This window comes from Acinonyx jubatus, chromosome A1 (assembly GCF_027475565.1).
Source record: "Acinonyx jubatus isolate Ajub_Pintada_27869175 chromosome A1, VMU_Ajub_asm_v1.0, whole genome shotgun sequence".
NCBI classification, from domain to species: Eukaryota; Metazoa; Chordata; class Mammalia; order Carnivora; family Felidae; genus Acinonyx; species Acinonyx jubatus.
Genome location: NC_069380.1, coordinates 35949209 through 35973005, shown reverse-complemented (window position 1 = coordinate 35973005; position 23797 = coordinate 35949209). Strand labels below are relative to the sequence as shown.

General features: G+C 34.1%; 1 protein-coding gene across 8 annotated transcripts in view; it reads right to left on the bottom strand.

The window, feature by feature from the left end:
- TDRD3 (tudor domain containing 3) overlaps positions 1–23797 on the bottom strand; it is a 160390-nt gene that overhangs the window by 96510 nt on the left and 40083 nt on the right. For 6 of the 8 annotated variants that reach the window (XM_027064966.2, XM_027064967.2, XM_027064965.2 and 3 more), the window contains exons 2-3: positions 5895–5979; positions 542–607 (exon numbers count right to left, since the gene is read on the bottom strand). In XM_027064966.2, the coding sequence (XP_026920767.1) occupies positions 542–607; positions 5895–5979 (151 nt within the window). Of the gene's footprint in view, positions 1–541; positions 608–5894; positions 5980–9889; positions 10002–23797 lie in introns of those variants that run through there. The other 2 variants (XM_053216258.1, XM_027064970.2) reach the window with 2 other exon arrangements.

Genomic DNA, 23797 nt, shown 5'->3' with positions numbered 1-23797 from the left:
TATATTAATTATATTATATTATATTATATTATATTATATTATATTATATTATATATATTATGCATTTATATATATATGTGTGTGTGTGTGTGTGTGTGTGTGTGGTGCAAAATGACAGCAATAACAAATGCATAGCTTTGACAAACTGCTTCTGATATCCTCTCGCAATCTTATAATTTTATATAAATAAATTCATTAAATAAATATGGAAATAGGTAACTAAAATTAAAAGGTACAAAAGGATCCTTGTCCTGAACTCCAGCAATATCTGGTAAGTCTCACATGTAAGTGTGCCATAATTATAATTCCTGAAACAGAAGTTTTGTTTTAAATGTTGAAAAAGTCACCAAAAGTTTAAAAGTTCAAGTCAATTGATTTCCATTTGTATAGAAAGTTACTATGAGGATGACTCTATAATCTATTCACTTCTAAAATATTTTGCAGTTGCAGTCTTTACTGACAAAAAATAATTGCAATAATTTAGTAAATGTTCATATTTATTGTAGTTAGCATAACTTAGGAAGTTAACATTTTTCTTTACCTTTTCTACCTTTCCACCATTGATGTCACTGGGGAGGAATTTCTTGCCAATTGTTCTTAAGTCTGTCTAAAATAAAAATATTATTATTAAAATATAATTGTAGAGAAAAGTAAATCTAAATCTAATCTTACTCATAAACAAAGATGAAGTTACTTAAGGTTTATAGAATGAAATTTAAGTATCTTTTAGCTGATTATGAGATCTAGACATATAATCAATCTTTTCAAATAACATAGTCCCATACATATGTTGTTTAAAGTACACTGGTAAGTTGACTAGTAATGTTTAAGGACTTAATTCTGGTCATATTCCTTTTGATAACTTTTTAACTCACTAAATTTTCTCTATTAAAACCTAACACTTGCTTTTATGTAAACTGTAGTCTTACTAAAAAACTTAATGCCCAAGCCCAAACCAAATGACTACTTTTAAATACACAAACAGAATATATTCTTGATAACTGAACCCTATGTGACCTTGCTATGCAGAGCCACGAGAACACATTATTCTACAAGCTGTGATACCCAAAACAAAGCTACATAACATACAAATATCCTAGGGAACAACACAACTGCAACAGCAAGAACAGTAAGATATTACTGTAGTAAAAGTATATTTCATTTGCTTAAATAAATTATAGAAATCTAAATTAGTGAAGAAATGACTAACTCTATGAAAGTGCAGAAGTACATATTTCTCAGCAAACCAAAGCAAAACATCGAAAGGAAAACATAAGGACTGACATAAACAAAGTTATAGCATTTCTGATATAAAAACAAAACTTCAACTGTACAATTTACATAAAAAGCAGAACCGCAAAGGATACTGTCCTCTTTAGGAAGTGCAAACTAAAGGAACGGTAAGAAGTTTGCTCAGAGGAAAACTGTCAATACTCATGAAGGAGGCCTAATTATTTAAGCTAAGAAATTATCTTGGTGACTGGGAGTGTGAGGTTAGATTGCTAACCAAATTTATATTGTTTTGCTATTCCTTAATATAATAACAGTAGCTCGTCATCTCCTTAAGAGCAAAATAAAAGAAAACAGTGCATTTAACCACATAAATTGTTCAAAAATTCATGTTAGACTCAAGGGGAAAACACTAGATGATTACAATTACTGTAATATAAAATGAATACATAGAAGTAGGATAGTCTCCTTTGACCACCTACAATAATAGAACATCCTCTTATTTGAAATATCAGTATGTGATCAGCTTAAGAAACGAGCATAAAATTACACAATCGCCCAGTCTTTTACCACCATAATTCATATTTTATTTCTCAGTGTAATGCAAGGGTTACTCCCAAGCTACAAACTCACCAAATGGAACTGCCAGGCAAACTAAGCCCCAAATCAAAACACTTGTGAAACAATGCATCATCAGCTTTATCATGTTTGTAGCCTCTAACCAATAATGGAGTGAAAAAATTATAAAGCATATCTCGAGTTGCAATCTTTTTCATCTTGAAAATACTGAGTAACAGATGGGCAAAAACTATTTATATTAGCCTTCCCTATGTTAGGATTGTTTTGAAGATTAAATGTCAATATACGCAAAGCACTTAGTCAATAAACTGCAAAGAGTAAGCACTTAATGAATATTAGCTATCATATTAATTTTAGTGAATATAAGACATGTACATTTTGCTATCATCTGAATATGAATAATCATCAAGCCAGTAATACAACTAACAGTTCATAAAAATAGAGGCATTATTTTGAAGTCATTCAAAGGCTAAAATATTTAAATATGTATAAGAAACAGAATATATACAAATTTTATGATACATCATGGTCCCTCATTTCTGGCTTTTAGCAGTAATTACGAAATGTAACATAAACTAAAATGAGAAGTAGAAATAAGCATGACACTAAAATCCTAAACTTTGATTCATTACAAACTGTAATTAACTAATAGGACTGTGGACACTGTCACAAATTCTCTAAATTCAGGTAATTTACTTTTTTATGAAATGGAAAAAATATCATGAATCCTACCTCACAAAGTTGTTATCAGGCTAAAAGGAGACAATATATTCAAAGTTTGCCTAACTTTTAAAGTGCTGTACCCACATAATGAATATTATTTCATTATTCTTTTAGCAAAATGAAAATGACCTACCAAATCTTTAAGCATCCTAAAATCAAAGTCAATTTATAAATACTGCAAAGGCAATTTTCTGATTCAGATGCCATTATATCAGGATAAGTAGGACAAGTGGGTCCAAAAAAAATTCATTGATATTGTACATAAAAATTTATGCAGGAGAAATATTTAGCCTATAAATAGACATGCATGTGTGCACACATACAAAAGATTCTTGACTATTTATTGAGTGAGTTCAATGGAATATCTATCTGGCAAATCATTTTATATTGTACAGAATCTTAAAAGAAATTTTTAAAAATCTATTTTTAAATTTTTACCAATACATAGTATTCAGTAATTTAAGACTGAGCTATCACTTAATTTACTTCTGAATAATTCAGGTATTTGATCCCCAAACTGCATGTTGGATTTCAATGTCATTTCTTAATATTCCTACTCCCCATTCAGTAGAGTAAAAACTTAAGAGTCTCCCTTTTCAACATAAAAATCTATACAGAAATGAGTTATGTAGCTGCTCTTTTTAGAAGGGCCTGCTTTCACAAGGTTGGCCCTAGGCTGACATCTGGGAACTATGTACTTGAACCATCTCCTAACTGAAAATGTGGTTCACTGCCTAGACTATATATATTTGTATAAACAATGTGATTTATGGTGAATAGCTGCTTTTTGGAAGGAAGAGTCTAGAATTGTTTCATTTAGGCACAGAGTACTTTCGTAAGCAGTCCAATCAATGCCTTGGGTGCTGGTCTCCAGTGGACTTCCCTGAGCAGAAACACTGTCCAGTTGTCCTTGCTTTGCAAAAGTTAACATTATGCCACTTTGCTGTCACAAAAGACCTACGTGAGTTTTCACTAACTGAAAGAAATTTGAAGATTTTCATTTTACAGAAAAAGGAGAAAAACAAAAATAGGGTTCAGTGTTTGTTTTATAGTAAGCCTTCATAGAAACAGAACACACCGCAAACAGTGAGAGGGCCACAGCTAAGCTCCTTCCCCAGGAACCACACTCAGCATCTCAGCATCAAGCCACAGTAGGTTTGAACTGTGTTGTATGCATCTGTGTTTTATCTTGATTTATTTCGTGCATCCTTTAGCAAGATATGCCCTATGGTGTCAGAAAAGCCTAAGAGAGGTTACTTTTTAGGTCTGGGAACGCTCTAAAATCTTTCCACATAAATTAATGGTAATTGCTTCTTCACTTTACACCATTTTGGCTTATAAAATTTTCATAGGAATGCTCTACTTTTGGATAGCAGGGAAAACCTGCACATATATTACTGCATTTTCACTGCTGGACAAAGGAACAAGCTCAGTGTGCCCCCACACAGGAGGAGGGGGACATAAGAAAGCTGATGCATGGATTATTCTCCCAATATGTAGTAAGTTATATGTAATAAGAATCAATAATACAAGCCTTTTTCAGCTACTGATCACTCAAAAGATGAAAGAATTCAATAGAAATGCCTGATTTTATTAAAAGATGATAAGTAAGGTTCAAAGTAGATTATCTGTCTGGTGTAGACCTCATCCTAATTAAAAGTATTTTTTTTTTTCCTATTATGTGGCATGATAGCTTAGGCTGGAATTTTCAACCATATATTTCAGAGAAAATTATAAAAAAATTAATTCATAAAATAATGGTTATCATTACCTCTTATGTGCATAGGACAAATACTTCATCTTGATTTATTTTAAAGTTTTACAACTGAACCTGGGTGACTCAGTCGGTTAAATGTCGGACTCTTGATCTCTTGAGGTCATGACCTCAGAGCTCATGAGATTTGAGCCCCATGTGGGAGCCTCCTTGGGATTCTCTCTCTCCCACTCTCTCTGCCCCTCTCCCACTCATGCTCACGTGTCTGTGGGCTCGCTCTCTCTCAAAATATATAAATAAGCTTTTAAAAAATAATAAAGCTTCACACCCAATTATAGATAGCTCATTGCTATTTATCTAAATATATAAGAAAAATAAGAAAAGCAGAGATTGTCACGAAATCTCTTCCTCATCATCTTTAGAAATTTTTTTCAATGAATAGAGGTCTTTCACTATTTTTTGAAAGTAGAATTCACTTATTAGGGTACAGGTCAAAAAAAAAAGTGTATAGGGAATATTTCCCTTTGGAGTCATAGATAACATGCATAACTTCTAAAGCTTACTTTAAAAAATTTTATAGTCTATTATTAAAAACCTACATTCTCAGCTTAGAACAAAAAATGATCTTGTTAGTTTTATTGAATAAAATTTAAAGAAGCTGAAAAAAAATGACAGAATTGAAACATAAATTTTATCTGTTTAAGTCCATTTAATTATATATAAATTTAAGTAATTTGAAAAGAAAAAGTTATACACAGTTATACATTTATTTTATCTTAAATGTTCTTATCAGTTGCTACCATTTCTGCTTCATGTTATACCTCTTTTGCAGTGATATGATGGAATCATCAGGCAGTAATTCTCTTATAAATTTAGTCGACTATGTATCATAATGTATAATTTTAACTGAATAGATTAAATTATAATTTAATAGGTTGTTATTATAAAAGCAATATGAAAAAACTCTCACTGGGGTAACTACAAAACTGAAAAAAGAATATTCATTTAACTTACATCTAAATTTCAAATAATTTTTATAACTTCAAAAAAAATTCAAAAGCCAATCCCAATCATGAAAAAGATAGGGCTATTACAGACAGGTGGAGGGAGAGAGATTGGAAAGAAATAAATACGCAACATTAACAGTAATTATAAATAGCCCTAATTTTCTTATTTTACTTTTGTATTCTAAAGTGTTCTACAATATATATTACTTTTGTTAACAGGAAAAGTTATTTTGAAACAATAAATACAGCTGTCAAAAAGCTATAACCTACCTACAGTTCCTATGTTAACTGGTAATTTGTTTTAATAAATATGATCAGTTTTTTCTGCTAATATGTATCTACTGTAAATGTTATGAAATTTTATAACTGATCAATGGGAGGAAATGAGAGTTTTAATTGCATTTTTTTCTTTTCACTGGATTCTGTATAATAGATGTTACAAGAAACATATATTTCTAAAAATTGGGCTGATACAAGATTACCAAATTCAACAAACATCACTGCAACTTAAAATGTACAACAAAAATAAAAGATGTCCTCCATATTACTTATCTTAATATCCAATTTATTCTATAAGAGGTTTCTCATGAACATAGCTTCCAGATTTAAAATGTTTATATAAGATAATAAACAAAACCTACATTGAGAGCAATCAGGATGATGTCATTTATATTGACTTTGTCAGGAGAACTTGTACAAGCTTCAATGCCTTCATCTGAAAGATACCTGTTAAAATAAAATAAATGGCTTAATATTTTCTAAAATAAAAATTAACCAAGATTATTTTCTTAAGTCAACATGCAGTTTTGTTCTGTACTATAAAATGCTTCTACTACAAATACTAGGGAAAGGGCCTTAGATATTCCCTATTTACAATCTCTGATAGAACAAGAATGGGCAATGCATGTTTTCTATCTTTTGTATCCTTAAAAGGATGTTGCATTAAAAATTATCCAAATGCTTTCTGAGAAATTTAAATATCAAAATACTTTTTGGGGTGCCTGGGTGGCTTAGTCAGTTAAGCATCTGACTTCAGCTCAGGTCATGATCTCACAGTTTTGTGAGTTTGAGCCCCACACTGGGTTCTGCACTGACAATGTGGAGCCTGCTTTGGATCCTCTGCCTCCCTCTCTCTCTGCCCCTCTCCCATTCTCTCTCTCTCTCTCTCTCTCAAAAATATAAATGAATAAACATTAAATAAATACTTCTTAATGAACGTATGAGCTATTCTTACTGTTAAGCAAATATAATATTTGACTTAAATATTTGTTAATACAGAAGTTCTTAGAGATTTGAGATGTGCTATAAAATAGAACTAAAAATAACATAGATTTAAATTTAATCCCTGATAATTTGCTTCTCCGCTACTTTCTCATTTTATCTTCTCAGGTCCCCTTTCTTGTACATAATATTCACCAGAATGCTTTAATATGTATTATCAACTTAAAGTGGCAGAAAGAGAGGCAACTTTTTATCTTATGCCTTTTACTTTCCTATTCTCTTTTCAGCTTTTTAACTCATTGCCTTATTGCCTTTTGATCTTTTATCAACCACACATCTATTGCACACAATAATTAATTCAAGAGTAAAAAGATGATTGAATCCAAGGGGGTGGGGGATCATCTCTACCCATTCATACATGCCCAACTCAAGCATTTTATTTTCTTTGATAAATTCTAGAATTCAGGTATCATCTCCCAAAAGTCCACCTATACAAACGACCATTAACATCTCACAACTTTCATAAACAGTATTAAGACCTTTAACCAAAGGGCCGGTGCCAGCATCGCCCCTACAGATATTCTTCCACTAAAAAGAGACAGGAGTGTTAGTCTGACAGAACTAACTCGAGGTCATTCCTGATGGCCAGCAATTCCACCATCAATTCCCAACATCAGACCGATTCTAAGACACTTGTTAATGTAAACTACCTGGAGACAGCAACCAAAGAGCTGACTACATGTCATTAATCATTTTATAAATTCACTTCTAGAAATATTAAGTCCCTCTTTAATATGTGAAAAGTATTATGTGCATCACTAATAAGATTAGTAAAATGATGAAAATTAAACACCTGCCTTCAAGGAGTTCACTGTCTTATATACAACACCACACAATAAATATACAGTTAACATGCAGGGCCAAAATAATTATAAACAAAATGTTATAGTGCCTCAAAGTGGCTGGGGGATGGGAAAGAGTGCAAAAAAGGGAATAGTATGAAGAACGACATGAAAGTAAAAATGTGTAAAGTACCTTCTACAGGCAAAAACCTAGAATATCCTGGCTAGAAAATGGGGAAGAAATGAGAGATGAATATAGGTTGAGACCAATTATAGAAAGCAATGGTACACAGAGAGATATGGGTGGTATCTTAAATCCTGAATAAGTGATAACAAAAAACACAATTTTCAAAATTCCTATACAATGTGGAAATAGTATACAATGACTAATACTTTGCTTTTAGAAAGGCAAGTCTTAAGATTTAAACGATCATAGGGTGACAGATAAACTGGAATAAATCTTTAAAAATAATCAAAATTCACCTCTTCAATTCTACAGATGAGGGAAAGAAGGCCCAAAGATGTTAACTGACCTTCCCGAAAACACAAACTTCAGTGACACAAAGTTAAAAAAAACAATGCCTCCTGAGTCCCAGTTCATCAGTCTTTTCGTTATAACACACCATTTTTATTTATCAACTATAATCGCTAATATTAGAAATACTATACGCTCACTAACATAAGCCAATACCTATACAAATCAATTTCCTGAACAACTAGGCAATTTCACCAATACACACACAAAAAGCACAACCAGGCGAATTCAGTCAGTGAACTCCAAAATAATATATTAAATAAAAATATGCCTAGTTTCATCATAAAAGATCAGAGAACTAATACTAATAATTAAAGATTCAAAAATTGTTATCACAACAAAAATACCTAACTCTACATATATAAAAAAGGGAAAGTCTAAGAAAAATTGTCAAGGCCAAAGCCATAAGGAGGTGAAAATTTGACTTGATACATGTGGAAGTCAAATATCATGTGATTTCTTTCAAATAATGCCTTTAAAAGGCCTCCTGAACGTAACAAATTCTAAAATGTGGCTGAGTCTCAGTTTCCATGTCTTACAAGTCTCCCTTATTCATCTTTCATATTTTGAAAAATCAAAGGATTTGAGCCTTACCACTATACTCCTATCAAGAAACAAGAGACCCATTCACAGGTCTTCCCAGTAACACCTTGGTGATCCTTGTATAAATACTGTACCATTTTCACTGGGACTGAATCTAAATTAACAGTAACCTGAGATTTACAAATTAATCCTTTTGTTTTTGTAAACATTTAATACTCCAACATTATCCATGAATGAAACAAATAAAAAGGGATAAAGCAAATGATAAAAGTCAAATGCCCAAACTGGCTTCAAGATGCACCACAGTAACGCAGTTAACTGAAAGAACAAAACACAACATTCACCAGCCTTAATGTGGTCACTGGGAAAGAAAGGAAGGGAAAACTGGAGCAGGTGTGCCAGATCTGATCCCTGTGCACATCTGCAAGACGGACCTGGACCTGGACCTGGAGGGAAGAGAATTGTAATCAGTTCCCATGTACCATCTTTGAGCTGGCAAAACCCAAAGGCATAGATCCTAAAGAAGAAACAAACCCCAGAGAGTTCTTGTTTACTAAAACAGCAAACACATACATTTTTTTCCATTCTAGTGGAGATTTTGGAACAGTAACATTATAAAATCACTCATTGCTGTTCTGTACTAAAAATACATTGAAATACATTTTATTGACAAGCAAGGCACTAGAGGGCTAAATTTCTTCATGATACTCACAGAATAGACTAACATTTCTCACGAATTTTAACTTCAAATAATGCCATTTTAAGTCACAGTTTAATAAGTGCTCATTTAAAAAAAAAGATTTTAGAAACTGCTTCCTTCATTCACAAATAGAAGACATTAACATCCCATCTTACTCAGAGTCACTTAATTTGTAATCCTGAGCAACTCTTTTCACTTTAGAAGTAAAAGCTCCAAAATTAATTGTTATCCACCAATTTGGGGAAGAGGGGATTTCCTATTCCAAATATTGAATATATATTCAATAAGAAGGTTCACACAGTGTAAGTACTACTGCCAGAACCATCTTCATTTCATGTTCAGAACCCACTTGGGCATATAAAACAAACGTGCCCAAACTGTAGTTCAAGAATCTCAATTGATAGAAAACTTTGATAAGACAAATATTATCATTTTAATCTCATTTATCTAATTGAGATAGTGGATCACCATCAATACCTCTTACTACCAGTGAGACAAAAGACAGTCAATTACCCTTTGATTCATTCCTCTGAAAGCAGGTAAAATCCTTGAGTCTAACTTATTCACTGGCTACACTGAAAATCTAATGAGGAGGACTGGGACAAGCTGAAGACTACATGCCCCATCTAAAGGGGATAGCCTTAATTCGCATCCAGGTGACTGTCTGTAGGAGGACAGGTAAAGCAATTATTGTCAGATCTTCTCATTTTTAGCTTTCAGTTTTTTTGTAAAGCAATATATAAGCCAAACAAAACACAGTTCAGCCTGCAGGTGGAACACATACTTTGTACTTACTAATCATATTAGTTTATTAAAATTATCTGCTTATTTGCTCCTGTATAGTTTCAAGTTGTCTTCCACATGCAAGTTTGTACCACAAGTGTCTCTCAAATGATGTAATATTCATGGCTGACTTCCTGTTCAAGCAGAAGAATAAAAGAACTTTCATTCAGATCACTTTGTAGGATTCTTGGAAAGCAATGCATATAATTATACATGTAATAAATATTCTTACCAGAGTTGTTTACATCAAAATAAAAAAGTGTCAAATCATTTAGCTTGGCCTAAACATTTTACTAACTAGACATATGGAACTCATCCTTACTTCAGATTTCCAGACTCCACATATTTTTTTAGGGAAGAGGAATGTTCTAATTAATTAGCCAGAAATACTAACAAGCAAACACTAAAGTGTTCTTCCCTTCCACCCATCTTCATCCACTGAAGCAATGAATGCCCATTCAAGTTTGAACTGAGACCTGAATTCCTAAAGTAATCAAAGACAGAATCAATTACTGCACATACAAATTAGGCTGATGACACAAGAAAATTCTTTCAAACGCCAATGAGAAAACTAGGAATGAAAACCTTCTTCCCAAATGGATAAGAACTCAATCAAAAAATAACGGGGGGCACCTGGGTGGCTCAGTTGGTTAAGAGTCTGGCTCTTGATTTCAGCTCTGGTCATGATCTCACAGTTTGTGGGATCAAGCCCCACGTTGGGCTCTGTGCTGAGAGTACAGGACTTGCTTGGGATTCTCTCTCCCTCTCTCCTCCCCTACCCACTCATGCTCTTTCTCGATCTTTCAAAGTAAATGAATAAACTTAAAAAAAAAAGGACATATCTGAACACTGAATGGTATACAGCAGTCTTAACTGTCTCGCAATAAAACCCAAGTCAAATGGCCTTGTGTGGTTTTTATGGTCTTTGATCTATACATGATTATTTGCTACCACACTGAGATTACTGGCCCAAATATTTGTCTAAATATCAAAATGGGAATTTTAACAAATGAATTCCTGCTTAGACACAATAAAAATAAAGATAACTAACTTCCAATTAGCTAAGCCTGTATGTGGAAAGAAGGGAATAAAACATGAAATAATTTTAAAAATCACTTATATTAAAAGGTATCTTCGGTCCTATCAAATATGGAAGTTAATAACCTACTGTAAACCTTCAAAACATTTAATATATATATGTGTACACACACACACACACACACACACACACACACACACACACACTTGTAAGCTCTTCACCCAACATGGATGGGGCTTGAAATCATGACCCTAAGATCAAGAGTCACACGTTCTACCAAATGAGCCAGGCAGGCACTCTGTCAAAACATTTAAAAATACTTTTAAAAACTGTCCAAATAAACGTCTCTCTATCCTCTCTGCCTATCCTGTTTCCATCCCCATAGTGTAAGTGGATTGTAACACGCTTGCCAAAAAAATTCAGTTTTTGCTATTATATCCCAGAGACACTGAAATAACTTGCTAATTCCCTCCTCTAGGGAGGAGAAAATGGCTTACAAGTTCCTATTTATGAATACAATTTGGGAAAATATAATGCGGGCATACCTTGTTTTATTGTACTTTGCTATACTGTGCTTTGCAGATATTGTATTTTTTACAAATGGAAGGTCTGTGGCCACCCTGTGTCAAGCAAGTCTATCGGTGTCGTTTTTCCAACAGCATTTGTGCACTTCCTACCTGTGTGTCACACTTTGGGAATTCTCACAATATTTCAACTTTTTCACTGTTATCATATTTGTTATGGTGATCTGTGACCAGTGATCTCTAATGTTGCTATTGTAATTGTTTTGTAAGACAGTAAGCTTAATCAATAACTGTGTGTGTTCTGACTGTTCCACCAACCACTGCTCTCTCATTTCTCCCTTCTCAGGCCTTCCTATTCCCTTGAAATCAAGCCAATTGATAACCCCACGTTGACCTCTAAGTGTTAAGTGAAAGGAAGAGTCACACATCTCTCACTTTAAATCAAAAGCTAAAATGATTAAGCTTAGTGAGGAAAGCATGTCAAAAGCAGAGACAGGCTGAAAGCTGGGCCACTGCACCAGTTGCCAAGTTGTAAATGCAAAGAAACAGTTCTTAAAGGAAATTAAATGGGCTATTCCGGGCAACACACAAATGATAAGAAAGTGACACAGCCTTATTGCCAACACGCAGAAAGTTTTAATGGTTTTGATAGAACACCAAACCAGTCACGACATTCCCTTAAGCCAAACCCTAAGCCAGTCCAAAACAAGGCCCCAACTCTCTTCAGTCCTATGAAAGCTGAGAGAAGTTAGGAAGTCACAGAGTTAGTTTGAAGCTGGCAGGGATTGGTTCATGAGGTTTAAGGGAAGAAGCCACCTCTGTAACATAAAAGTGCAAGATGAAGCAGCGAGTGGGCAAGTAGAAGCTGCAATAAGTTCTCCAGAAGACCTAGCTGAGATCATTAATGCCAGTGGCTACACTAAACAACAGATTTTCAATGCAGATGAAACACCTTTCTATTAGAAGAAGATGCCATCTAGGACTTTCATAGCTAGAGAGGAGAAGTCAATGCCTAGCTTCAAAGGTTGAAAGGACAGGTTGACCCTTTTTGATTTTAAGTTGAAGCCAACAATCATTTACCATTTTGAAAAACCTAGGCACCCTTAAGAATTACATTAAATCGGGGCACCTGGGTGGCTCAGTCGGTTAAGCATCGACTTCAGCTCAGGTCATGATATTGCAGTTTGTGAGTTAGAGCCCTGCATCGGGCTCTGTGCTGTCAGCTTGGACAGTGAGCCTGAAGCCCGCTTCAGATTGTGTCTCTCTCTCTGCCCCTTCCCTGCTTGTTCTCTGTCTCTCTCAAAAATAAATAAATATTAAAAATTAAGAAAAAAGGAATTACATTAAAAATTAAGAAAAAAAGAATTACATTAAATCTATTCTACCTGTGCTCTATAAATAAAACAACAAAGCCTGGACTACAGCACATCTCTTTACAACATGGTTTACTGAATATTTTAAGCTCAACGTTGAAACTTACTGCTCAGTTACAAAGCTTCCTTTCAAATTAATTATTGCTCATTGAGAATGCACCAGGTCACCCAAGATCTCTGATGGAGATGTACAAGATTAATGTTGTTTTCATGCCTGCTAACACAACATCCATTCTGTGTCCATTCTGCAGTCAAGGAGTAATTTAGATTTTGAAGTTTGTTATTTAAGAAATACATTTTTAAAAAAAGGAAAAGAAATACATTTTGAAAAGCTATAGCTGCCATAGACAGTGATTCCTCTGATGGATCCGGGCAAACTAAACTAAAGACCTTCTGGAAAGAATTCACCATTCCAGATGCCATTAAGAATATTCTTTTTTTTTTTAATTTTTTAATTGTTTTTGTTTATTTTTGAGACAGAGAGAGACAGAGCGTGAGCAGGGGAGGGGCAGAGAGAGAGGGAGACACAGAATCCGAAGCAGGCTCCAGGCTCTGAGCTGTCAGCACAGAGCCCGACGTGGGGCTCGAACTCACGGACTGTGAGATCATGACCTGAGCTGAAGTCGGGCACTTAACTGACTGAGCTACCCAGGTGCCCCAAGAATATTCCTGATTCATGGGACAAGTCACAATAGCAACATTCACAAGCATTTGGAAGAGGTTGATTCCAACCCTCATCAGTGACTTTGAGGGGTTCAAGGTTTCAGTGGAACAAGCAACTGTACATGTGGTGGAAATAACAAGAGAGCTACAATTAGAAGTGGAGCCTGAAGATGGGACTGAACCGCTGCCATCTCATGATAAAAACTTAAACAGATCAGGAGTTGGTTCGTATGGATGAGCAAACAAGTGGTTTCTTGAGATGGAATTTGTTCCTGGTGAAGATACTGTGAAGATTTTTTTTTTCATTTTTTTAACGTTTATTTATTTTTGAGACAGAGAGAGACAGAGCATGAACGGGGGAGGGTCAGAGAGAGGGAGACACAGAATCTGAAACAGGCTCCAGGCTCTGAGCTGTCAGCACAGAGCCCGATGCGGGGCTCGAACTCACGGACCGCGAGATCATGACCTGAGCCAAAGGTGGCCGCTTAACCGAATGAGCCACCCAGGCGCCCCTGAAGATTATTAAAATAAAGGACTTAGAATATTACATAAACTTAGTTGATAAAGCAGCCGCAGGCTTAAGAGTACTGACTCCAATTTTGAAGGGAGTTCTGCTGTGGGTAAAATGCTATCAAACAGCATCACATGCTACAGAGAAATTGTTCATGATAGGAAGTCAAGTGATGAGGAAAATTTCATTGATGTCTCATTTTTAAAAATTGCCATAGCCACCCCAATCTTCAGCAACCACAGCTTGATCAGTCAGCAGCCATCAACATCTAGGCAAGACCCTCCACCAGCAAAAAGATCACAACTTGCTGAAGGTCAGGTGACAGCATTTGTTAGCAATGAAGTATTTTTAAATTATGCACATTGTTTTGGACATAATGTTACTGTACATTTAATAGACTATAGGGAAGACATAACTTCTATATGCACTGGGAAACCAAAACATTACTTTGACTAGCTTTGTGGCGGTATTCCTCTTCCTGCAGCGATATGAAACCAAACGCACAATATCTCTGAGGTATGCCTGTGTTTAACCACACTGAGTAGCAAGATTAGTACAATACCAAGGGCTAACAAAAATTGGTACAAAATTTGCTTCAGATCCCTTGGTACAGATGGAATCAATATATCCATTACAGTTTATAGATACATTATGGGTAAAAAAAATCACTGAAAACAATACAAATTGATATGACAGCAGTTAAGCTGAATGAACCCATGGGATTCTATGCCCAAATCGCTATTAAGCACAGAGAATAGGAGGAGCAAAACACTACTAAAGATAATTCAGAAGAGAACGTACTATGACACACAAAAGATAAAAATGAAAAAAGAGGTCTTCTATTTCATTTCCATTAACAACCAAGTATCTCTTCTATAACTATAATTTTCTTTCCTTCTTTAGGTAACATGGACACCTACTATGTCAAAATAAATACCAGCGAATTCTTGGAATCTTTATTCCAACAATTAAAATAAGGACCTGAATCAACACTAGCTCGAAATTTAATTTTCTCTATGGTTTATGTATGAATGGATCAGATGAAAAAAGTTATGTATTACTTAAAGTACCACTAAAGTACAATCACCTACTGTTGATCTTAATATAGTAAACTATTTTTAATATAAAACTTATTTTATTCAGAAGTAAACTATTTTTTTAAAAGTGCTTAGTTTTATGATTTCTTTACATACACAAATGTACACCATTTCCATTAAGCTAACCTATGACATTAAATTTTTTCCACAAGTACATGCTTACACACACTCACTACACCTCAGAAAATCTATTTAATTTCTTCCACACTAACTTTTCAAATTTTTATATTATTCAAATAGAAACACCAAAGCAGAGATCATCATAAAAACCTTACCATTTTAAATGTAACAATTTCAGAAAATTAACCTGCATAAACAGGATGAATATGCAAAAACTAAGAAAAAAATAGATATGTGAAGCATTACAAAAAGCCTTGATATACATCATGATTAATACCCATACTACTCAAGCATTTCAGTGGCCAGACAAAAATTTTTTGACCCAACATTAAACATTGGACGATAGAAATTAGAAAAAGTTATAAAGGAAAATCCTTTGTAAAGTTATTATACCTAATTTAAAAGATTTGAAAGTGTTTAAGTTCTGAAACCTACATTTGTTTTTGCGAAGCACTCCCTTTAAAATACTGAAGTTTTATTAGTGAATTCTGAAGATGTACTACTTGAAAACACCACTAGATGACAACCTTGCTTCACAAAGGAAAATATCATCCTATTGCTGAAAGGTATGACTCCAAAGATGTACTACCTTTAAAATAAAAGTTTTGGCATTTGCAGGTTTTTTCTTTTTTTAATGTTTATTCATTTTTGAGAGACAGAGAGAGACAGAGTAGGGGAGGGGCAGAAAGAAAGGGAGACACAGAATCCGAAGCAGGCTCCAGGCTCTGAGCTGCCAGCACAGAGCATGATGCAGGGCTTGAACTCATGATCCATGAGATCATGACCTGAGTCAAAGTCGGACACTTAACTGACTGAGCCTACCTGGGCACCCTGGCATTTGCTGGCTTTTAAGGGGTAGGAGAGATATCAAAGAGAATTAAAATAGACTATTACAATTTTAGAATTTGTGTTTGCTATAAAGATCACTCAGGATTTAAAAACAAACTTATTTATTAGTATTTGAGAGAGATCTCATAAGAAAAAAAATTAAAGAGTATCAAAAGATAATTTATCCTATGTTCATTCTTTGGAAATAGAGACTTATGAAAAATATACATAAATTATTAGAGAATAATGCTTTTTTGTTGTGGAGTAGTTACAAAGAATAACTATGTTATTTCGATAGTTGCTTTTCTCCAACATTAAAATAAATAAGCATGGCAATTTTAAGATAATAACCATAAGAAGATAGTTGACAAGAAATCATAAACTTCTATTTTTTAAAACCCATTTTTAGATATTAAAATATTTTCCCCATACATAAACCAACCTATGATGATGACTAACCCTGGAATGCTTATTTGGTATAAAAAAGTTATAACAGCTGAGCAAGTAAAATTTTGTAAGTAATTCTTGTGAAATCCCATAATTGATATATTACAAAGAATAGTGGCAATGGGAACCTCACCATGTTATTATTCGTTTTTGCTAACCAGGCCTTCACATAAATTTAAAAGTATAAAATGAATCCTGGATATTTTTACTTTCATCGGAGGTTATAATTTATATCCTTCATCTAATTCAACATTTTCATATTTTAATTCAGAAGCAGAGCTGAGGTTATGTTTTAGTAACTCATATTTTAAAATGTAAGGGCATTTGATATTGCTGTCATCTTTTCCTTAGCCCAAAGGTGACAGCTATAAAACTACTATCAGGTGGAAAGCCTTGCTTTAGGCCCGATGCCCTGTGCGTGGACTGCTACAATAGAGCATCAGTATCTGCGGAGTTCATGCTGAGGACCTCCCAGGATTAACTCCAGGAGACTGCACACTCAGTTAAGTCCGTATAAGAAAGGTTGTTTAAAAATGTAAGATACCACAGCAAAAACTAGCAGGCATTTTTACGAAAAGCTTGGAGAGACTGCCATCCGATCTGTGCTGTTTAGTAAGGTAAAACTACATGTACATCTCAGCCTCGCCCTGTAATACATGTGGAATCCCGGCCAATTGAATCTTTCTGCACCTCAGTTTCTACCCCCAAGGAATAAAAAAAAAAAAAAATGGAGATAATGCTGAAAATGTTGATTCACAGAGTTGTTTTCAAGAATAAAAAGAGAAAGAACTAGCAAATGCTTGGTATAAAGTAGATGCTAAGTAAATAATACTTCTTTTTCCTTCTTAAACACTATACTCTTGGTGTTTGTTCTGGAAAATATTTTCGAAACATGATATTCAAAGATGCCCTCTGGGTTCTTAGAAGAAAAAGAATGAGAATTGCTAAACAATAAAGGGAATTTCCTCAAAGGCTACAACTAATAGTCAAGGTGTGTATGTTTCTTTATAGGAAGCCTGAACTCCATATTTCTAACATATTACTGACAAAGATTCATTGAGAATAGAAGGAAACTGTTAGGAAGATGGAAAAATTTTATTATTTAATTTGTTGATATCTTCCAATTTTGCATATATGAATAAATATATATAGTTTGTAACAAAAAAATAACTCACTCCATGAGACTGTGCAACTTATTTCTGCCCCAAACAGAATTTCCAATGCAAAATAAATACATTGCCATCATTTTTGCCCAATCTGCCATTTACGTCAAAATATAAAACGATGTCAAGAAATATCTGGTGAGTAATAAACTTAAAATTATATTGTACAGTTATAATTATAATAACTAATCTTAAAATTAGACACTTTATCATTTACTTATAATTTATTTAAACTAATACCATTTACTTAAAACTTTAAACAAAAATCTACTTCAATTGTCATAGGCAATTATGGCAAATACCTATTTGTAATATATGTAATCATATTTTTATCAACTTTTAGTATAACATTTCTCCATAAATTAAAGTGAAATGACAATGAAAGAGGTCTAAAATAAAAGAGTGTTCACTTAAATATGCAACCAACTTAATTAAATATTAAACAAGTGACTTATTTGCCCAAACAGTGAAACAGCCCCCATACACACACACACACACACACACACACACACACACACACGTGTGTGTGTGTGTGTATATATCTTAGTCAATAAATATGCATTCTAATTTTCATTTTTTTAATGTATCTTACACACAAAATGCCTTGTGTTGATCAAATTTTTGAAACTGAAAAGCTGTAATACAAAGTGTTAATTTTTAGCTTGGAAGACATAATTTAAATATATCCTCATATCTCTTTGTAGTGGGCTAAATGGTGGTGCCCAAATGTCCTAATCTCTCGGACCTGTAAATATGTGCCTTTATTGGAAAAATGGTCTTAACGGATAAGTGAAGGATCTTGAGATGATTATCTATGAGGGCCCTAAATCCAACGACAAGAAAACTTAGAGGAGAAAGGCAGAGGGAGTTCAGAAGCAGATACACAGAGGGAAGAGACACAAAGAGGAGGAGAAGGCCATGAGACAATGGAGGCAGACACTGGAGTGAGGAGGTCTTAAACCAAGGATTGCCAATAACCCCCATAAGCAAGGAGAGTCAAAGAACTGATTTGGCCTCCAGAACTGCTTGAGAGCATAATTCTGCTGTTTTAAGCCACACAGTTTGTGGTAATTTGTTACAGCAGCCACAGCAAACTAATACACTTATTATAAATTTAAGTAATTATGTGGGAAGTACTAGTTAAATTCAGTAAGAATACATTTTTGAAAAATAATCCTTTAGATTAGAATCTACAAAGAAGCACGTTTTCTATTCAAATTAAATGCCTTCATTAGCTATTCCTGATTAATCCCTTGTGTGAACTTGATTGACTTTTTAAGTCTATAAAAATAATAAAATACAAACTGTAGAGAGGTATAATAAAAAGTTAAAAGTGGTCCTCCCCTAATTCTTCTAAAAAATAAACACTATTAACAATCTTAGGTATATATATCCCTGTAATATACATACACATAAATAAGAGTGGAATTTAGAAGAAAATATTTGTTTGCTTATAAAAACAGAATCATTTTATACAAAAGTTTTGGCAGTAAATCTTTGTATTTAAGAATATATCATGGCCAACTTCCATTTTAAGCATATGGATTTCCCCATTTCATCTTTTTCAATAGACCAAACTAGTCCCTTCCACATAGGGGCTATACCATACTTTAACTATTCAGGCTATTACTAACTTTATATTAACAACACTTCCTTGGGGCTCCTGGGTGGCTCAGTCGGTTAAGTGTCCGACTTCAGCTCAGGTCATGATGAGTTCAAGCCCACATCAGGCTCTGTGCTGATAGCTCAGAGCCTGGAACCTGTTTTGGATTCTCTGTCTCCCTCTCTCTCTGCCCCTCCCCCTCTCATGCTCTGTCACTCTCAAATATAAGTAAACATTAAAAAAAAAAATTAAAAAAAACCACAACACTTCCTTGAGTATCTTTGTAGACATGCAACAGAGGACAAATATTAATATTTTATTTAAGATATTTCTAAAAGTGGTGCTGCTGTGTCATATGTATTAGAACAGAAGAAAAGAACTTTAAGCTCTAAAATTATGATTGTGCTTTTGGAAATACTTAAATGTTTTAATAAAAATGATTATTTATAAATAATTTCTAATTTTAAGAAATCTTACTTGATGAACAAATATCCCCAGAGAGCTTTACAATTAACAAGGCACTTTCAATGACTGAATAAGAATTTAAATAAATGACATGATCCCTCCCTATGCTCTCTCAGACTCTTGAGTTCAAGTTGACATATTTGACTCCTGGGATTTCCATAGCTATTAGGGGAATATGTGTGTGTGTGTGTGTGTGTGTGTGTGTGTGCTGTTAGTGCCATTTAAAAAGACAGGAATCAGGGGCATCTGTGGCTCAGTCGGTTAAGCGTCCAACTCTTGATTTTGGCCCAGGTCATGCATCGGGTTCGGCACTGACAGTGTGGAGCCTGCTTAGGACTCTCTCTCTCTCTCTCTCTCTCTCTCTCTCTCTCTCTCTGTGTCTCTCTCTCTGTCTCTCTCTGCCCCTCCCCTGCTCATGCGCTATCTCACAAAATGAACTTAAAAAGAAAAAAAAGACAGGGATCAATATATGATGTCTAAAATACCAGTTCTAGGTATGATGGAGTAAGAACCTATTGGCAGTATGACACCCTCAGTCCCCTGCAAGAAAAAGCTGAAAAAAAAAAACAAACAAAAATCAACTAAAGCTACTACAAAGTGAGCAGAAAATACTGGGAAATGCATGCTCACTTGGATGTGGAAGACAGGGAGCTACAAGCACCTTATGGTCTTTGGTGCTTTAAGCCCAGGTCAGAGTGCAGTTCATTGGCAGTCCAGAAGCAAGTGTGCACAAGGACATATCAACAATCTTTCTGCTCTGGGGAACAGAAAAAGGAAGTAAGGAAACCAGGAGCACTGAAGGGTGTGGGGGAACCAGGCAAGAGACAAACCCAGAGAGGGGATCTGTAGGCTCTGTCTACCCACCTCTCTGACAACCTCTGAACAACCCATGTGCAGAAAAGACTCATGGCAAACCAGCTCAAGACAAAAGATTTGAACGACGAATGGAATTGCTGCACAAATGAAGAGTCTTCAGTTCATGCCCAGCCAAAAAAAAAAAAAAAAAAAAATGCCATCTACAACTGAGGAAACAATATCATCAGTAAAAAGCAACGGAACCAAAATCTCCACCACTTAACAACCCATAATACCCAGAAAACAATCCAAAATTACCCAACATACAAAGAACCAAGGAACCAAAAAATAAAACACATTCTCTAGAAAAAAATAAAATTTATCAAATTTGATCCCAAGATGAACCAAATGTTGGAACTAAAATATAAGAACATTAAAATAAATGTTATAACTATTCTCAATTAAGAAAAAATGCTTTCAATGCAGAGAGATGATGTTTCAGCAGAGACAGAAACAATTAAAGAATCAAGTTAAAGTTCTAGAATGGAAAACTATTTGTGAAATAAAATGGAATTAACAGCACGATAAGCACAGTGGAAAAAGTTAAGTGAATTATAAGACAGATGCTGCAACATGTCTATATTTTACATAAAGTAGTACATTATTAACAATAAATGCAGTATGAAAAGTTAAGGATATCATATACTATACTCCTTAGGAAAGCCACTATAAAAATAATGCAAAAGAGAAATGATAGTACACAAAAGTGTGTACATGACTGTTTAAAGCATCATTATTTATAACAGCAAAAACTATAGGATCCCAAAAGTCCATCAACTGATGAATGGACTTTATTAAAATTGTAACATACTTATACCACTATGAAAATAAACAAAATAAAAATACACATAATGGCATGACTGAATCTCAAAAACATGATCTCAAGTGAAAGAAGGCAACATACAAAAGACTACACAGTGTGATTCCATTTAGATGAAATTTTAGAAAAAGCAAAATTATTGACAGAAAGCAGATCAGAGTGTGCTCAGAGTTGGGGTGAGGGAGGGTATCAAATACAAAGGAGCTGAAAGGTGAAAAATCCATTTACACAACTGCATATATTAAAATTCCATCAAACTGCACTCTTAAAATTGGCAAGTTTAATTGTATGTAAACAATACCTTAGTAAACATAAAAAGGGAGAGACATAGAAGAGAGGAACCAGAATTTCAGATAAGTTTGCTAATTTATTAATGATACACAGAAAGTAGCAACACTAGACAAAACAAAAGCCTTTGAATCCTTAGTCCAGTCTTTACAATAACCAGAGCTGCCTCACAGCTTTTTTGTTATTGGAAATAATGATAAATACATTCAAAATATAAAACTTAGCAAGATATGAGCCTAAAATTAAATACAAACAAATAAATGATCTATATGTTAATACTGTAACCACACCAAAATAAACTAACCAAGTAAACAAGAAATTAAACATTTAAATTAAACATTAGAAACTCTAAACAAATCTTGAATTCTAGTAGGTTTCTTTTTCCACAGTGATGTAGCAACTCTAAAACTACTCTGAACAAATGAGGAAATATACTGATGATGTTAGGAAGTCAGGGTTCTCACTGTTGGAGAAGGGAGATACAAATATAGATGGTAGACAGCTAGAAATAAACCTCTGGTGTTGTACTAGAAATAGAAGTTTCAGGATAAACTCATGATTTTATATTTATATATCAATGTATTCATTCTCATGTGTGTGGATTGTCCAGAAACAGCACGTGTCATGTAATAGTTACATCTTCATTAATTTCATCACGAAAAAAGCCTTGATATGACTCTTAATTTTAAAAGGGCAGTAAAGCATTTTTTATAATATCTGACATATAAAAATCAGGAACTACTACAGATTATATAATCTGAACATTCATAAGACAAGGCCATCATCTTTTCCAGTAAAAACATGCTTCCCACTTTAAAGATGTACACATGAAAAAGATGATATTTAATCATATAATAGTAACAAATAACTAAATATGTACATTTCTATTAAACATGTGTTAATAATAATCCTAAAATGAATAAAAGTCAAACTGGCAACAGGTAAGGGTATTTGGGGAAGTATTATTTTAAAAACATGTCTATACAAAAAACTACGTTGACAAAATTGTATTTTGTGAATCTATTTTTTTAACTTCCATAATTTAGAAAATATGAAACCCATATTTTGGCAGTACATTCATCCTGCAGGTAATGTTAAATAAAGACTCAAACCTTGTTATTTTATCTGTCAAAAAACCTGAAACTTCATTGCCAATGAATATAGACACAAATATAGTTTCTAGTGTGTGTAACAGCACTCATGTAAATCAGGTTGCAGAAATTAGGTTACAAGAATTTGGACTTTTACAGGACCAAAAACACTAACAAAACTTTTTTAAAGTTTCTTTAGAGCTAATTCAGTCTCCTGAATTATTTTTTTCCTTCCCTCAGCAAAATTTTTATTTGGGACTTATTTGGCACTACAAATAATACAAAGGTAAAAGCTCAGACCCATCTTGAATAAGTCTATGGTCCAGGGAAGCGTGGGTGGCTTAGTCAGTTAAGCATCTGACTCTTGATTTCAGCTTAGGTCATGATCTCACAGTTTGTGAGTTCCAGCCCCACATTGGGCTCTGCACTGACAGCGCAGAGCCTGCTTGAGATTTTCTCTCCTCTCTCTCTCTCTCTCTCTCTCTGCCTCTCCCCCACTCATTTTCTCCTTCTCTCTCTCGCTCTCTCTCTCAAAAAAAAAAAAAAAAAAAAAAAAAACCAGTCCATGGTCCAGTGAACTGGTAGACAAGAAAACAAAAAGCTATAATAAAAAGAAACAAAACTGTTCCAATGTACCTGGTATGAGTAAGATGAATGAGGCAGTTAAGTTTGCATGGAAAGATCAGCGTAGGCTCTTAGGAGAAAGTGCTATCATCAACTGAGATTAGAAAGAACACAACTAATTATCAGTCATTTCTGTGAATGGTAAACCTTGCATGAGTGCAAAAAAGATCAGAGTTGTAAGATAGGCAAATTATAGTAGTCAAAAGTATGTTCTATATGCAAACTGTAGCATCAGTAATACATTCCACAATTGTGAGGTTAAACTGGCATACAGCATCATAAAGTCTGTGATAAGTTAATAAGATATTATTTGTTAATTTTATACCTTTCTCAACTCGCAGTTTTCTTATTTGACAAAGTTGAAATTTCTTACATCACCTACCTTAATAAAAGAAGATCTCAGGGCACC